Raw genomic sequence first — 17,744 nt, 5'->3', positions numbered from 1 at the left:
ACCTGGTGGCTGGAAAAGGAAAATAATCATTCTGAGCGAGAAGTATATGCTTGACCTATGCACACCTGTAGGTGGATCCCTCCTGGAATATCTTCTTTTCTCTCTTTTCAGTTACTATGTGTATATTGCAAAGACAGGAGCAGTGAGAATGGATAATTAAAAAGCTTTTGAAAAGCTCTGGTATTTTCACCAGAGGATCACAGTGGGCCATCTTCAAGAACTCTGATGCAGAACTATATGTAATTAAAAAAACCAATTATTTGTAATGCTCCTCAAACCCTGTTTTCATTAAGGAAGGGAGAAAAAAAAGATCGCTTTAAATATGAATGCTTTATGAATAAAGATATTTTTTTAATTGATGAGCATTCATTTTCCCATACAGTCGCATAAAGTCTGAGTAGTTCACGTAAAACATAATTATCAACATTTTAAACCACATTCTCCCCTTGAAAATAAATAAATAAATAAGCACGCCAAAATCTTTTTTGTTCATTAAGCGCCAGATCCAGCAGAAAACATCTGCAGACTTCTAGACCAAGCAAGCCCTGGAAGGCCATGGGTACTGGCTGCACCTCGTGCCAACCCCAAAAATTTGGCTGGTTCAGAAAGATTTAAACAAAACAAAAAAAGCCCTGCAGCTTTACATGTCTGGGAATTGTGGAACTGCATTAGGTTTATGAATAAAGAATAGGGGTGAGAAAAAAAACAACTCCTTTTAGAAAGGAGATCCCTGTCTCTCCTGTCCTCCGCCATTCCAGGTGCTGGGCAGGGGCTCCCCTCCCTCCCCAGGGACACCACGGAGCCGGCATCAGCAGCTGCGGCCCAAAACGCGGGATCCACCTGCACCCCCTGACGCAGAGAGGGTGGGGGGGGCCCCAAACCCGGCGCTCGCCCCCCCCCTTCGCACGTCCAACGGGCGCCCGAGCATCCAGCCCCCAGCCACGCTCCCGGACGTGCAGTAGCTGCCACCGGCAAACCCAAAGGAGCATCCCTGGGATGGGAGCCAGCCCGAGTCGTCCAAAGGACACTGCAGGGCCACCACGGAGGGGCAGGCACTGCTCGGGGCGAAGAGCCACCCCCGCCAAGGTCTGCCCGGAGCCAGCAGCCTCTCCAGCCCCATGGAAGGAAGGATCGGGCCCTACAAGCAGCCCAGGATTTCCACCACGGGCTTGAACAGGCTCCAAGGTGCCGCGCAGGGAACGAGCCTCGGCTACCGCGGGCACCCAGCAGCACGTATTTAGATTTTGGGCTACCCTGAATGTGTGTATGCAAACACAACGGGGGAACTGGCAGCGTCGGCGTGGCTGCCTGCTGAAATAAAGGAGAAGTTGAGGAAGTAAGTTGAGGACGAGGGCCCCGTTACCGCGGCGCAGGAAAACTGAAGAACCTGACGCTAGTGTAGGTGCCACGTTTTTAGGCTTTTGGTAGAAATAATGGCTTTTTCTGACTAGCCCTTCACTACACCCGCCTTTGGGAAAGCCAAGAAACCTCCCGCTGATGTAAGTCACAGCTTGTCTTCTGCCCCGCTCAGAGGACCAGCCTACGTTTCAGATCGACACCCAGCTCATCTTGTGCGGCTAGCCCTGCGCAGGGAAAAGGACCGGGCGGGCATTAAAAGACCAAGTAACAGTACACCCATGTGTTCTGCATCAAGCCATCCCAAAATTTTGGTTTCGCAGCGTTCATTTTATAGACACCTCCTCGAGAGGAACAGCAGCTGCAGTATGCTGCCTTGGTTAGAAAGATGTGATACACGCAGAGATATGTACTTAGGAGAGCACAGAGGGACTCTGTGCGATGACCATATAACTGCAGACACTTTGCAGGTGTGTGTTTACAATACTATTTATATAGTGCCGAAAGTGGACTACATTAATATACAGTGTGCATGATTCACTGTCATTAGTCCTGCCTTCCAATAATGTGGACCCTAAGATAAACAATATCGCTAGGGCCTCTCCCGTACAATACACAGACTTGTTAGTTTAGTTATATATACAAAATTTCCAACTGCAATTAGTGATTTTTTTTAAATTATAAAAAGTTCTTGAAGTGAAACCTTTGTTTAGGAGTTGAAATGAGCCAGCTGACATAAAAAAAAGTGAAGTGAGAAGCCAAGAGACTTGTATTTAAAATGCAGAATAAGTTGGATATCTTAAATAAATAACATTAATCTGAACATGCACTAAAATAAATCATGTATTTTAACAATGCTAGATATAAATAATCATCATATTTATCATTACAGCTTTATATACCTGTTCGATTACTGCTTTCAAAGCATTAAGAAATATACCAGTGTCTCTGAATTAAAATGCACTTTCTTTATGCTAAATCTGTGAAGGTGCTCTTGTGGAAAACACTGCATTCTACATTAATTTTTCATTTTTATTTAAAAAAAAAAAAGCTTACACAGCCTCAGAAAAAATAACCAAGTGGCAAAAATCCCAACTTTGTCCATTCATTCTTTGGTTGTGCCTTTGCCGTAATAAAACTCTATGAAAATGTTGCCAGAAATAAAGTTAATCTTTGCAAGGCCTTTTTCATCTTTCTTTAAAACCAGGGAGTAACTAGCTGGCAGTTCTATCAACCGTGATGCACAGCATGCTATAAAGATGAGATCCTTGTCATCTTTTGCCCATGTCTAACATTCAAAGAAGACAAAATTTTTAGAAAAAAAAAAATTCCCTTGAAACTCTAAATTCTGGCTAAGAAATGTCTCAGGAAGACACCAAGATAATGTCTCACAAATCGGAACATCAGCATTAGTAACATCTCTAAACTCAGCATTAAGGCGCCAGCGTTTTCTACACGATTTTAAAAAGTGTTTTAAAATGCCTCTGCCCACTCTATATAGCATGGGCACTGAAAGCCATAAGTAACTGGCTCAGTAAGTAAATTCACCATCTACTAGAAGAATGATTCTTGAGATAACTCAAGAAAGTAAAAGCTGAAGAGCTTGCTGCTAGTAGTTAATGGGATAACCCGACCCCGAAGTCAGAAAGAGCAAAATATCTCCCTTTCATTAAGAGGGGGAAACGAAAAAAAAAAGCTTTAAAAGGTACACAATTAGTTAGCTCTGCAGTGATTAATTCAACAACTGCAAAGCCAAAAACAACTTTAGGCACTTAACCATGAAACTGTCAGTTCTCTTTGCTTGACGATAAAGCATCCAAAGAGTAAACATTAACTTCTGTGTTTTTTCCACGTGTGTATTCCATCATGAGAAGATGATAATCAAAGAATTACCAGGCAAGCTCAGCAGACGCTTTTTATACCTTATTCCCCGTAACACGGAGGTGAGATGTGCCTGGATTCCATTCCTCTTCCTCACTGCCAGCTCTAATAAGACAGTTCACACTGTTCCCTAAAACTTGACAGGAGGGATTGAAAATCAGATTGAAAATCTCCTCCCCAGGAAGCAAAGAGCTCATCACAGTAAGGGAGCTTTGAGGATGAGGGGACCCCTATACTAACCACATCCTCTTCATATCAAGGCAAAAGCAGGCAGCAGCTCTTACTCAGACCAACTCTCCCAAGGAAGCAAATGGAAGCTCTGCCCAAGTAAGGAATGCAAAAGCATATACTGCATCATCTCTTTTAAATAATCTCCAAAATTGAATAACTATCGAACAAACTGAAAGAGAGCAGGAAGCTGAAGAACAAATTAAAAGAACAAATCAGCATATTTCTCTGACCTGCAAATATTTAGTTCAAGCACATTCTTTCAAACAAGATGCCTATGAGCGTTTTGATGGCTGCTCGTAATCAAATGTGTCACTCGCAAAATTATAGCGTCTGAGGAGGGTACCGGGCAACTGAAAATGGCTTTTGCTAGAAGTATGTCACAAGCACATCTTTTAGTCACCTCAGAATTGCACACGACTTTGCTTCATTCCTTTGCGCTGGCTGCATGCAGGTTGCTTCACAGAAATACAACTGCAGTAATCTGCTTGACAGTAAACAGTAATCAGTAAATACTGTTTACTGAACAGATACATGCCCCTGCTATTCCCTCAGCTTACCTATCCCCCATCTCTGCCTTCCACTCTCAATCCCCTTGCTCTCAGAAATTTTAGGGGGGGAATAAATAAATACAGGTAGTGAAATAGTGAAATCCCGTAGCTGGCAAGGTTTTCCTCTCTGAATGGACAAATTCTTAACTCCATGCAGCTCCAGACACTGAAGGATTAGATCCTAACCAGGGAAAACACAGGAAAACGGTAATAAATATCGCATGGTAATCCACGGGAACTTTGGTCCCAATGTGATTTTTCTATAGTATCCTACAATAAATGGCATTACAACATCCATAATCTCAGCTCATATATCAGACCGCTCTCTCTGCTCTCCTTCTTGCCCTTTCTTCTTTCATGTAGTGCATTTTCTAAGAAAACATACTTTTTCTGCAAAAGTACAAAGTCATTGCAATCCCATTCCTGACTGAAAGCAGCACAGTAGCTCAGTGAAAACTACCACGGACCATATCGCGCTGCACGGAGCTACAGCTGAGGAGTGCAGGGTTTATGGCAGCATTACTCTGGTAAGATCTCATCTGAAATTCCTTCTGACAAGACAAAGGAAGTCACAGTTTGCTGGAGAGAAAAAATAAATAAATTGTATTCATATGCAGTAAGAGCACTTCATGTCACAGTGGATTTTACAATATCCTAGTTCTCTTTCTATTCAGGCATGTGTCTTTTGGGCAATAAATTCTGAAAACCCAAGAAGGTAAAGCTTGCTTAACCATGAGTCTCCTTTCACCCAGTAAAATAAATTCCACAGCTGCTTTTTCTTTCTCCTGTGACTATTTTTTAAGCTCCTTCCCATTGACAACTAGCCACTGTCACACTCCACTATTGAAATGAAAATCTTTCAAAATGCCAGCTTTTCAGATTCTTAATTTTGTCCCACTCAGGTAAAACATTTTGCATCAGAAAGTTCAGCAAAGCTGCCAGGTCATCTTTGTTAATAAAGATTTTCATATGCGCAAATAGAAATTGAGAAATGACTGAAGAAGAAAAAAGCTAGACAAACCCATTTTAAATGTTCCTTAGATAATGCAGTACCACAGCAAATCTCTAAGGAAAGTTAAGCTGAGACTGCCATGAACACCAAATAAATTTGCACCACTGGGATATTTAAGGTCCAATAAATCTTACTTTCCAATGGTTTTAAAACTCCAGAAAACAGTTTTTCACCTCTAGAGTCCGTATGTTGTAACAAAATTGTCTACCTAAAAGCTATCGACTCAGACCTGCCATCTGTGAGAAATATTTTCAGAACATACTCATGTTTGCTGAACTATCAAATTATGAAAACCTTCATTAAGAAAAAAACAAACCACAAACACACATATATACATACATAAAAACCAACCAAACAACTTACTCTCTTTTTCTGTTTGCATGATAATGCTCAAGAAAGTTGGTTAAAAATGCCCCTATTTCCAATTCAAATTCCTATTAATTTATTTGAACTATCTCATGTTGCAGTCAACAACATGAAACCAACAACTAATTGTAAAAAAATAAAATGCAAAGCAATAAAATCCATCACAGTTCAGACATGATATGCTGAGCAACAGCAGAAGAGCCAAGGGTTAACGTCAACGTAAGAAATCACATCATTGCACGATTAAACTGATACTGCTAAAAATACTACCAATTGCTGAAAAAAAAAAAAACAAAAACAGATGGTACAGAAAAGCATTTTATTTACTATACTGCAACTTTTTGCAGTTTGGTTATATCAAAAGGACATTCTGTGGACAATGAAAGTCACTGCTTCCCTCGGCCTGTCAAAAATATCCTGATGCCCATGGCATGGCACACAACTTTACGAGGGCATTACAGCCTGCTTACATGGATAGACCTGTAATACTGGAGCGTCAGTCACTCCACTGCTATTTCTATGAGCCTTTCAGAGAGTAGTTGGTGAGGAAGAAGAAGAAAGTGTGGCCGTGAAGCCAGTGAGTAGCAGCAGGAATCAGAAGCAGGTGCACTACCTAAAGCCATTTTTTATTTTCATTCCCCTTTGGGAAGCGAACTGATTTCAAACCAAAAGAATTGCTTTTAAAGGTGACAGACCAAACCATGGTCCCACTGAAGGGCAGCTTCGCGCAGTGAAATACTGCTTGACCATCCCGAGCAGGGCAGCAAAAATGCAAGATGGAGCCTTACAAAATGTCCTTACTCTGTCCTGAGTCCAGGGAAACTGCTTTGAAGTAGCAAACTGTAAGAAAGTGTAACATGGATCCCCAAAAACCACAGTTCCCTCTCAGTAAGCTGCAATGCAATTAGGAAGTTTCCCGATGAGGATCAGATCTTACCCTAGATTAAGTTAGCAGAAGTTTTGTCCCTTGCAAGTACAGGGGGAGATCAGGGCCATACATCAGAGGAGTTTAATCAATCTTTGGTTGTATCTAAGTTTCTGCCAGGTTGCCAGGCAAAGCAGGTTAGAGTCACTTTGACAAAAATCACTCGCCTAACAATCAAACCAGCCCAAACATTAAAATAAATAAATAAATAAATAAATAAATAATCAAGTTATGCTAAACTTTGTTTTCTCGCTAGCAAACTTCATGTCGTAAACAACTGAAGGGCAGTGATGCAAAATGGATTCTTGCCTAGATTTGTAAACTTTTCCAGGAGTTGTAATATCCTGCATTTGATGACATCATGAAACTAACCACAAGTAAAAGTTGGTTTTCAATTTGTTCTCCTTTTCCCTCATTAGTCTCTGTGTCAGAAATAGAATAAGAACCCTCATTAAGTCACATTAAATTCTTTAAACTCATTAAGGGCTCAGAGAAAGAACAATACAAACACTGGTGTTTTTGTAAAAAAAATTATGCAACACAGATGGACTTCCATTTCCATGTATTTTTAGAATGTATGTATGTGCATATAGCAGCCAAAGAGAGACCGATATGCATGAGGGAGAAATGGAGAGGCAGAGTAACAAGACAACAAGGCAGAGCATACCTTACATATGACAGAATGATACCTAGATAAAAGTGGATTATGCATGATCACTTCTGACCTGATATAGATGAAGCGCTTAATGCTTTGTATCCTGAACTGTGGCAGAGCTGGAGTCAGAGCCATACCCCACATTTCTTTTCAATTAACGATTCCTCGGGACTTTTTCCAGGGAGAATACAACCTTGAGGGCCACACAGCCAGCAGCAATCAAACTTTTTGTCCATGGACTACTTTGATTGCTGCTGCTGCAGCCTAACTGATTGTAGTTGAAGATACGTCTATACTATTCATGCTTAGGGCCTTACAGGTAAGATACAGGTGTGTGCAGAATTTCAACAGTCTTGGAGAGTATCTCTGGGTGTGCAAAGGGTGGGTATTTGTTAGAAGATTTATTGTAGCTGAATGACTCAGATATACGTTGTTGATAACTTCTGATCTTACCCCCCATAAGACTGGAAATATGAGCTCAATGCCACAAAATTATTTACATTCCTACAGTATGCTTCAAACAACTATTACAGGATTAATTTAATCCATTATATTATTATTATTTTTTTTTGTGATAGACATAACATGCAAATAGGAGTTTAGTCCTAAAGAAAACTCCAGATCTGAAGAACGTGGAAGCAGACTAATTAGATGGCATAAATTTCCGATGTCTGTAGCAGGCCACAGAAAGAAAACAGTATATACAGTAGATGGGAGACCTGAGTTACTGTTTCTTTCCTTCCTACCACTGTGACAGCTGAAACGCGATGTGGGATTTTTACTGACAGCCCCCAGACCTGAGCATCCAGAGCTAGGTGCCAGGGCAGCACAGACAGGCAGGCAGCCTCGGCTCAGGAGCTCTCCTCTCCCATTTCTCTAGCAGAGTCAGATACTGCTCAGCTGCAAGGCACATGGTAAGGCTAATCTATTTTCACAAGCTTTTGCCTCAGGTATTTGGGGCAAGGTTTACTTTATTAATTGTGTGTGTGCATGCGTGTCCATATCTACGCATGCAGGAGGAGAAAGCTCGGCAATGATCGGCATGTATTGTATTTTTGGTTTATACTCTCTAACTGCAGCTGGCGAACGTCTGATGAGTATACTTAATACACCTAAAAATGAGAACACTAAATAGAAAAGCAAACTATGTTCAGATTAGGAAACTGAAATTTAACTGAATTCATGAAGCAACATTTCAGCTGCATAGTAAGTTTTGGATGACGTTCCACATAACTCGCAGCATTTGCTTGAAGAGCAGCGTGTGAGAAAGTCAAAAAGAATCATAACTTTGGAAACACTGAAAACCTTCTACCCCCAAAGAAAATTGCTTTATCCTAACTCATTTAACTTCCATTAAACATTAAACCACATCTGCACATCGGAATTTTAGGCGATACTTAGCTTCAGTATCTACTTCAAACTTTTTTTACATCAGTTGAGAATTTGTTTTTTAATATAATCCCAGTAAAGTCACCGGGATATCCAAAAGCAGTCTGCAAGGTATTTGTCTAGGCAGCGTATGCTATCTTTTTTTTTTTTTTTTTTAATTAACTACTAGCAAAAATTCCCCTGCTTTTTCTGCGAACCACCAAGCTGTATGTTTAATTTTTTAAGTTTCAGTATGTATTTCAGACTTGCAGACTTTGCAAAGTAGGTCAGGAATACCCAAAGGATACACATTTGAAGGCTACAGATAGCAGAACACACCATTTACGGCTTTGTATATACACATACATACACATTCTATATAATATAGGTAGATAGATTCAAGGATTTAAACACATTACATCTATACTGTGTGTTTCAAGAACATTCAGATATTTACACTGTTAGATCACCACTCATTTTAGACCTACACTAGTGCCAGCTGCCAAAAAAAAGTACACAAATCAAAATATGTTACCTTTGTTCAAACAATACTGCTGTTCATTATATAATAGAAACTGTCATGCTTAATCTTCCAGGAACCAAGAACTGGTACATTCTTGGATCAGAGGTGGCTTGAAATGGTTTGAGGCAAAACTGAAGCATACTCTTTAAGTAAATCTTGCTGAGAAACATAAGCGCATTGATGATTTTTAACATCACCTTTTACAGACTTTTTTTAGATATATTAGTAAACTAAAAATGCTGGCATATTTTCAAAATGCAGAGAGATGAACATATCAGTGCTTTTTCTGTAACATTTTTGCAATATCAAATTAAACATTCCTTCCTGCATTGTCAGCCTCACTAAATGCAATGGGGGATCTGAAAAGGATGCTTGAGAATGGACGCCACAATGAAGTAAAATGTACCTATAAAAATTACATGTTGACTTTGAGAATCCCCAAAACCTAAATTTTTCCTTGGGAGTTCTCAGTATTATCCAAGTACCCCAATGGCTATTACGGGCACTAAGCTACAGGCTGCGATGTTCATTTTCCATTAGAGATGAAAAAATTGCCAGAAGCAGCATTCAAAAATATGTCTACAGCATGATATAGAGAAATATAGAGAAATGGCAGAAATGCCTTAAATTCTTCAGAGTTGGAACTTTTTTAACTCATATTTTGAAAAAACTGAAAAAACGCTACATAAAAATAAGTACACTTCACTTATTGAGGAAAATCTGTTTTACGGCACTACGACTCCAGGACTTCTTCAGATTTTTAAGACTACAAAGGAAGTATTTTACAATTTCATCTTTAACAACACAGACTATACAATACTCATCAGGCAGACACAATCTTACTTACAGACAGACACAGACACACACAACTCTGTAGAGGCCAATCCTGCAGCCTTTACTGAATTCAAAAGTCCCCCTGACGTCAGTGAGTATTTTTCAAGAATGAGAATTTCAGGATCAGGCCCAAAAAGTGCTTATGAAGATGAGATGTTACTTCAACAGATTGAATGTTAGATTAAATATAAAGATTGAGGCAAGACAAGTCTGGGGTTTAAACCCTAGGGAGGATTGACATTTAAAGTGTTGCCACTGAATTATAGCTCTCCACATTGGGTGGGGTAACCTCCTACTGGGTGGAGTGTCTCCCCTAAAGGAAGGGAAAACTGGCACAAGCCAACTTGGTCTTTGAACGATTTCCCTACTTGCCAACTTATGAAGTCGTCCTGACGTCAACTTCGTCAAGAAAGTCTATTGCCCAACTCCGTCTTTTACCGTAGAAAGTTTGCCTGTGTTCAGAGCCCCAGCAGACGTAGAAGAGAAATTAAGGAAATGAGCCAGAAAACTCTAAACAAAATAAAGAAATCAGGAAAGAAAAGAAAAGAAAGTAGACTGGATTTTCTTAAGTGCAGTTAATTTAAAAAAACACTTTTGTTGGGTTTTCTTGTTTCTAATACCAGCTTAATACAAATAGATACAGATCACTAGAGACTATTACTAAACATAGTTTAAAATCTGGTTTAGCTTTAAAATATGGGGTGGAGAGTGCACAGAAGGTGGCCACTCCACAAGATAGGATCTCTCTTGTCTTCTGCAACGGGCAGTGAGTACCTTCCCAATCAGCATTACTAACAGGTGTAAAACACTCTCATACTAGGAAAATAATATACACTGAACTGCCACCAGTATGGTATGTATGGAACATATTATTCCTCTCTGAATCAAAAGAAATTGTTTCTCCAAAGGAAGGCTTCGGGTGCTGGGCAAGAGAGAAGCGGGGGGGGGTGTCAAACCAAAAAAAGAAAAAGGATAAAGCATCTCAAAATGCCCATGGGAAAAAAAAAAAATAAAAATCAGAAAACAGTTTAAGTTACCGTAACCTGAAATGCACCAGCCATCACAAAGAGCAATTGGAGAAATCCAGCAGAGCTCAGCAGGAAAGATTTTTAATAACAGATTGAAAAACAAGAATAAAAATAACTGCATCAACAGGGCCTTTCTTCCTCAGGCCACAAGCCCGTTTTTACTTGAATTTTAAAAAAATGGCAGTTTGGCCACTAAAACCAATCCAGAACATTATTAAAAGTTAAAAGCTACCAATTACTTCTGTCTGTTCTTTTAAAGCAAAGTTTGGCATTACGTCAGTTGGTTTAAAGAAAACAAGAAAGAGAGAGAGAAAGAAGGAGAGAAAGTTTCCTGCTTGTATAAATTAAACCACCAGGGAAGGTGTCTAGCCACTTGTAAAGCATTTATTACAGGTTTTTAAAGGGCTAGTAACATTTTAAAAATTAAATATTTTAAAATAAATTTAAGGGAAAAAAAAAATTCTGAGCCTGGAAAGAAAGCAGACTTACGAGAAATTAGACATGTGCGAACTGCAGCTAAGAAAGTAAAAATGACTATTAGGACTAAACCTTGCAATTCAAAATAATGCTATTTTCAAGGCAGAAATAATCCTGTTGTAGCTGCTGTACTCGCACGCATTCCTTACGAGCACAGAAGGGTTCCACCGAACTTTACAGGATGGAACCAACTGGGTTCTGTAGGAACGTCCTGCAGAAGTGCCAGTCGTGGCAGCTATGCAATTTAATGAAGAATTTTCTCTCTATAGCTTTTCTAAATCCACGTACCAAGATCTGCAGCAGGAATAAGATTTCTTAGTTAATGCGGCAGGACTGTAATAAAAATCACTGATAGAAAGATTAGCAATTTCTATTAAATTTTAGATATATTTTCCACTGGTGGTGTTGCTATTAAATTTTAAAGAACCACTTTAAAGGTACTAGAAAATAAGAAACTGATAGCACAGAACATGAATAAAACATAGATGGCTATTAAACAAAGTTTCTTACACGCAGCTACGCCAGTTCACCTAAATCACAGTCTTCTAAACCCCGTGACGCCAAATCAGAGACTCCTCTGACTCCGGACGACACATCAAGTGGAATGGTGTTCAGTTGTGCAATGCTTTTGGGGTGTGACAAAATGTCCACTGGGGACTTAAACCGAGACCATGGTAGTTATTCTTCCATTGCTCTGTGTTTCATTTGAGCCTTGGTCTGCATGACAAGAAGTCAGAATAATATGCCACCGCTTCTCTCCCCCGCCCTGTGCTCCTCTGCCCCAGCAGCGTTTCTTATGTTCTGGGCACGTATACAACTGGCTAAGGAGCTGCGTTCTGCAAGGCCCTTTATTGATTATGTGCAAAACGACATCAAGAAGTGAATAATAAGCATAATCTGAAAAATGTAGTTGCATGTCTTGCCCTTGTAAACATTTACTATTTAATGGTGTAATTGTACTTTAATCCTCCACATCATCTGATATAACTCATTATGTGTTTTTCTTTTAATTAGCAAACACACAATCCAAAAAAAGCAAAGCCCAGAAAGTTTGTACGTACCATAAAAACCGAAGCGAAAATAGTCTTAAAGTAATCAAATGCTCTCTCTTTGGATGAGGGCTTATCTTTTTAAAGTCAAAAGAGAACTTCATTGGCACAGGGTAGGAAAAAGAACTCCATAATTCATGACAGTACCAAGAAAAAAAGTTCTTCTCCTTCTCCAGGAGGACTGGAAAGGGCACTTTTATTTATCTTCTGGACAGACAAAAATAGTAGAACCTAGACCAGATATGCTGTAATTAATGTATCCAAAGGTCAACAGGCAATGGTATTTATACAATAGATGGGTGCAGACTACGCTAGTTATAGTATTAATCACTGCTATTTGAAAATAGCATTGTTTTCTTACTAGGTAAGAACTTTGAGAAGTTTCAGAAACAAAAAAGAAACAACTTCTTTTTTTCCTCATACCTGCCTGCTATTCTTTTTAGCCAATTGCTTTTTCACTCGTGAGGTGTAATATTTGGGACAAAAATGCCCGAGTTTACAGTCGCCCAGGACTGCCAGAAACAGCCCCAGACTACCTCACTAGTTGTGTTGAGGAAACTAAATTAAGCAAGGGCAAACACCAACTGGAAAGTTGTCAGTTTACTGAATGAATGGCTTCATTTTACACACCAGTTAGAATATCTTAATCAGAATATATTTCTGTTCAAGGCCAATACTTTTACTACCAGGTGGCAGTTTGTTTTAACTGAAATTGTATTAAAAATGTAATTTCTTTCCACTTCACTTTCACCCAACAAAAAGGGTTGTCAGATTCCCAGCCTGTCATGTTCAAAAATATTTAACCATAAACTTTCTCACAATGTTATATTTGGTGTTACCCACAAACCTTTATTAAAGCGATACTGCCAGTGTGGCTGCAGTTAAGATCTGAGAATGTTTCTATTAAGATTATTACATTAAAATATTGTCAAGAGTTTGTAAGAGACATAAATATTCATACACACACGCCCCCCCCCCCCCCCCAACTTAGAAGGAAAGTTCCACATGAAAAGAAAAATTTAAATACATACCCAAAGATGCCTGTTTGTAATTAAAATTTTGGGTTTTTCCTAAACATCTTTGCTAATTTTTTAACTCTTTCACACTGTAATGTAAAATAGTTTTGTTTCAAAGCAACTGCCTGATAAAGTGCTAAAAGAGGTAATTCGCATGAGCAGAAAGTAATTAGTCATTGTTTGCACAATGCTTTGAAAATATAAAGCCCTATGTGTCAACTAGCATTAAAATATATGATTGAAATACAGAGCTTTAACAAGCAACCACTGCATCTCACAGACACTCAAGTCCACACACAGGAATTAGTACTACGCTGTTATTAATGCACAATCACAATATGCGAATAATAATACTCTTCACACGCTGCCAGAGCATGCATGATAATAGTGTGTACTATGAAAGTTTACTATGAATGATAGACAACACATGACAGAAAAATAATACTGCTGGGGATTCGTAAAATAATACTGAATTTAGTCGATCACCGATAAAAACATAAGGCAACCCACAAAGCTATCGTATAAATTATGCTAAAAATGCATTAAAAATATAAGAGGATAACCTGGCTGCATCATAAGTGTTTGATGCCCAAAGAAGTCTCAGATCTCTGAAGTTGTCATTTACATTTTTTTTTCCCTTTATTAACATTACTATGAAATAAAGAAAAAATAAAGCCATACTCTCACAGGCAAAGATTGCCCAGTGTTATTTAGTCTGTTTTAGAGGATCACAGGCAAAACATGTAAACTTAAAAGCTGATGCAACTTTGCCCTTTACTTACTTTGTTGTGACTACATATATGCAAAGTTTGAAACACAGAAAAGTTATTATATGTAACAAAAAAAAAAGCGATAATCAGACAGAACAGGGTAGATTATGAACTGACTACTCGTCTCTTATCTACTGTGTCTTGGTTTTAAAAAGGTGAGGCAGACTTCTGTTGTCACAAACAGGCTGAGGATTAACTTGTATATAGGCACTGATGCACTATTGAACTCCAGCATTATTGATTCTATGTGGCAAACCTCAAGCAGGTATACATTTTTCAAGAGCAAAGAAGAAAAAGACTTCCCCCCCCCCCCCCCCCCCCCCCCCCCCCCCCCCCCGCAGAGAAAGGTTCCACTTGTTTGGTTTGACCACGTTATTAACAAACTTTCATTCAGTGGTTAAAAAAGAAAAAAAAAAAAAATCTTTCAAAGTGTTGATATCATTTCCAGACAGTCTTGTCAGCATCACAATTTACAGGAAATAGTTGATGTTCTCAAACAAACCCTGTATTTACTCATAGACCCAGAGTACTTTAAAAAAAAAAAAAATCCTCACTCTTTTGGAGGGCTTTTTTTAAATGTCACTCTGGTGGAATATCTGAGAGAGCTGTCTAACCTAACACACATATTGTGAACATGAGGCAAACACAAACTGCAGTTCAAAAGACTACTGTAACTTTTATTCGCATTTTGTCCACGTCAGGAACTGGCTCTTACCACTACTTTCCTTTGCTGCCCCTTGCATTTTTAACTCTGGCAGTCTTCTCTAAATGTTCAACTTTTCCTAAAACCAACAGGAAAGTAATCTGATGCCACCAACATCCATAGGATTTAGTTGCGTAGTTGAAGAAGACCGCCTGAATGGCAAAGACGTTTGATGGTTCCTTGAGAAGACTTACTGAACTCGATTAAATAAAACCTGAAACGTATTAAATTATTGTTTGTTTCAATCAACATGCAAAACGCACTGCGTGCTGTGAAAGCAGCGAAGGCAGCACGGTCCGCGTAACAGCTTACACTCTTTTTTTACCAGAAAATATTTTCCCCTCGGAGGGGATTTGTCGCCTCGGCTCCCCAAGCGTGCCGAGGTGCCCCTGGCTCCAGCCCTGCCAGGCAAGGTACTTGCACTGGCGGAGAAAGGAGTGATGGAGGGGAGACGTCTCTCCACCTCTACTCATCACTTACCCCCACAGCTCAGCCAGTGCACTTGAGAAGTTTGCCATTTGCAGACACAACACACAACCGATTGTGGGGGGGGGGGGGGGGGAAAAAAAAAAAAAAGCTAAAACATAAAGGAGGCTAGCGGGCCCCACCAGCAACCGCGTTAGGACTGCCGGGATGCCTGGGCGCCTGGATCTGCAGCAGGGAGGCAGATAAACAAAGCCCCCGAAGTGTGTCGAGCCCCCCCCCGGGCAGCCGCTCGCGGTCCCCGGGCGGCGCGGCGGAGGGGCGGCACCCCGGCCCCGGCCCTGCCCGGCCCCGGCCCCGCGGCCGCTCGCCCCCGGCCCGGGCCGCCCCGGCTGCCCCGGGCGCCCATCGCCGCGCAGCCCTCCGCGCAGCCCCTCTATCCCCCGCCTCGCCTCCATTCATTCCTTCCTTCCGAAAAGCGCACACGCGGGTAACTACAGCGGGGAGCAGCCCCCCGCCGGCAGCCCCCGAGGACGAGGGGAAGGGGCGGGGGACACGGGGACGGGGACTGAGACGCTCCACGAAGTTGTGGCAAGCAGGGGAAAGCCGAGCGTGGGGACGCAGCGCTGAGAGCTGAGCTTCGCCTTTAAGAGGGGAAAAGTTTTACGTCTCTCTGCGCTCTGATTTCAAAAAAAAACAAACCAAAACAAAACAAAAAAAATCACCACCACCATGTCGCCTTTTCCCCCGGTGTGACCGGGAGGGACCCCGAGCCCCCCTCCCGGCGCAGCTCAGCTTCGCACCCGGCCTCTCCCGGTGTGTCCCCGGGTAAGGAGGTAGAAAAGGGGAAGGGGGGGGAAAAAAAAAAAAAAAAAAAAAAAAGGAAAAAAAAAAGTTTTTCCCAAACTTACTACTCTTCATGATGGTGTCTCTGTGCCCCGCTTGTCATGATCCCCATTAAAACTTCCAGCAGCGGCAGGAGCGGCAGGACTGTGCGACTGCAGCTCATCGGATGCAAACCCTCTTTGCTCGTCTTCCACTTCCACCCCCCGCGTCTCCCTTCCCCTCCCCCCGGAGCGCCCCGGTGCCGGGGAATCGGCGGCCGCGGAGATAAGGCGCGGAGAGGCGCGGAGGGGAGGGCAGAGCCGCACCAGCCCGCGGCCGCCGCCGCCGCTCCCCTCCCCGCCTCCGGGCCAGGGGGCTGCTCCCCCTGCCCGCCGCCGCCGCTGAACTTGACCCTCCCGACTCCAGCGGGGCTACCGCGGTTTTGAAGTCGCCAATTTCCAGCCATCACACATGGCTTTGACCCACCGGCGGGGGGAAAGGGGGGGGGGGGGGGGGTTGCACCAAAAAAAGCCTGTGAAATCCGAGCAGCCCCCCGCTCCCTGCGATTATGCCCACACACACACGGCCGCCCCCCCCCCCCGTTTGTTGGTGGTTTTTGGGGGGGGGTATTTTGGGGGGGGGGGGGTGCACCCGCTCGCCCCCCCCCCCCCACCGGCCCCGGGCACACGCCGCGCCGCCGCGGGCGCCGCGCCCCCGCCCCGCGCGGCGCCCCCCCCCCCCGCGCCCCGCCGCCGCGCCGCCCCCCTCCCGGCCCGCCGGCCGCGGCGCCCTCCCCGCCGCCGGGCCGCCCCCGCCCGCGCCCCCCCGCGCCTTACCTGTTGATTAACCGTCAGCAACAGCCCCGGCAGCCTGGAAGATGGTGGAGCCGCGGCGTGAGCCATGAACCGTCTCCTGCTGCCGGCGGAGTTGGCCGCGGATTATGTGGCGGTGGCCGGGAGCGGGGGGGGGGGGGGGCGGGGGGCCGCGGCGCCGCTGCCTCCCCCCTCAGCCCCGCTCGGCGGGGAGGGGGCGACGGGCCGCCGGCCGCCGGCGGGCGGTGCGGTGCGGGGGCGGGGGCGGGGGCGCGGCGGGGCGGGGGGGCGCGGGCCGGGGCACGGCGCGGCGGCCCCGCCGGCGGCGAGGCGGCGGCCTGGGAGCGCGGGGCGGCCGGCGCGTTATCAGGACTGTTATCGCTTGTCAGGACCTCCGTCTCCCCGCATTACGTCAGTTTCAAGACACCAACACTATTAATATCAAAGGAGCCTTCGCGGAGGAAAGCGCCACCCCAGACGGAGCGCCCTTAAAGAGACAGTGCAGGCGGCCCCGCCGCGCGGCCCGCGCCGCCCCCCGCCGCCCGCCTCCGCCCGCCGCCCGCCGCGACGCGACGCGACGCGGCCTCCGCCGCCGGGCCACGGCCACGGCCGCGGGCGCGCGCGCGCGCGCGGGTCGGGCCCGGCCGGGCCGAGCCGAGCCGAGCCGAGCCGGGCCGGGCCGGGCCGGGCCGGGCCGGCGGAGGCCGCGGAGGGGGCGCGTCGCCCCGCGGCCGCGGGGACTTGGGCTAAGTTGGTGCCGGAATAGCCGGCAGGCCACGGCCGCGCGCGGCCCGCGGGGGGCTGCTCTGCCTTCTGCTGTCGTTTGGACCGACCGCCGTCCCGCGGGATTAAAAAAGAAAGGCGGGGGGCCCGGGGGGGGGGGGGGGGGAGATGAAAGGCGCGACCCACGCGCGGCGGTCGCTGCCTCCCTCGGGAGACCCG

At 44.0% G+C, this 17,744-nt stretch overlaps 1 protein-coding gene across 8 annotated transcripts in view; it reads right to left on the bottom strand.

Annotated features, from left to right (window-relative positions):
- Positions 1 to 16,982, bottom strand: part of TRPS1 (transcriptional repressor GATA binding 1) — a 222,280-nt gene extending 205,298 nt beyond the window's left edge. For 4 of the 8 annotated variants that reach the window (XM_030012201.1, XM_030012210.1, XM_030012205.1 and 1 more), the window contains exon 1: positions 16,827 to 16,982. Coding sequence is in view for 1 of the 8 variants with exons in the window: in XM_030012208.1 (XP_029868068.1) it covers positions 16,077 to 16,086 (10 nt within the window). In the remaining 7 variants the exon portion in view is untranslated. Of the gene's footprint in view, positions 1 to 12,265; positions 12,363 to 16,076; positions 16,217 to 16,826 lie in introns of those variants that run through there. The other 4 variants (XM_030012207.1, XM_030012208.1, XM_030012202.1 and 1 more) reach the window with 3 other exon arrangements.
- Between the last annotated feature and the right edge of the window lie 762 nt (positions 16,983 to 17,744).

Source organism: Aquila chrysaetos, chromosome 4 (genome assembly GCF_900496995.4).
Source record: "Aquila chrysaetos chrysaetos chromosome 4, bAquChr1.4, whole genome shotgun sequence".
Lineage (NCBI taxonomy): Eukaryota > Metazoa > Chordata > Aves > Accipitriformes > Accipitridae > Aquila > Aquila chrysaetos.
This window is presented reverse-complemented; position numbering and strand designations above follow the sequence as displayed.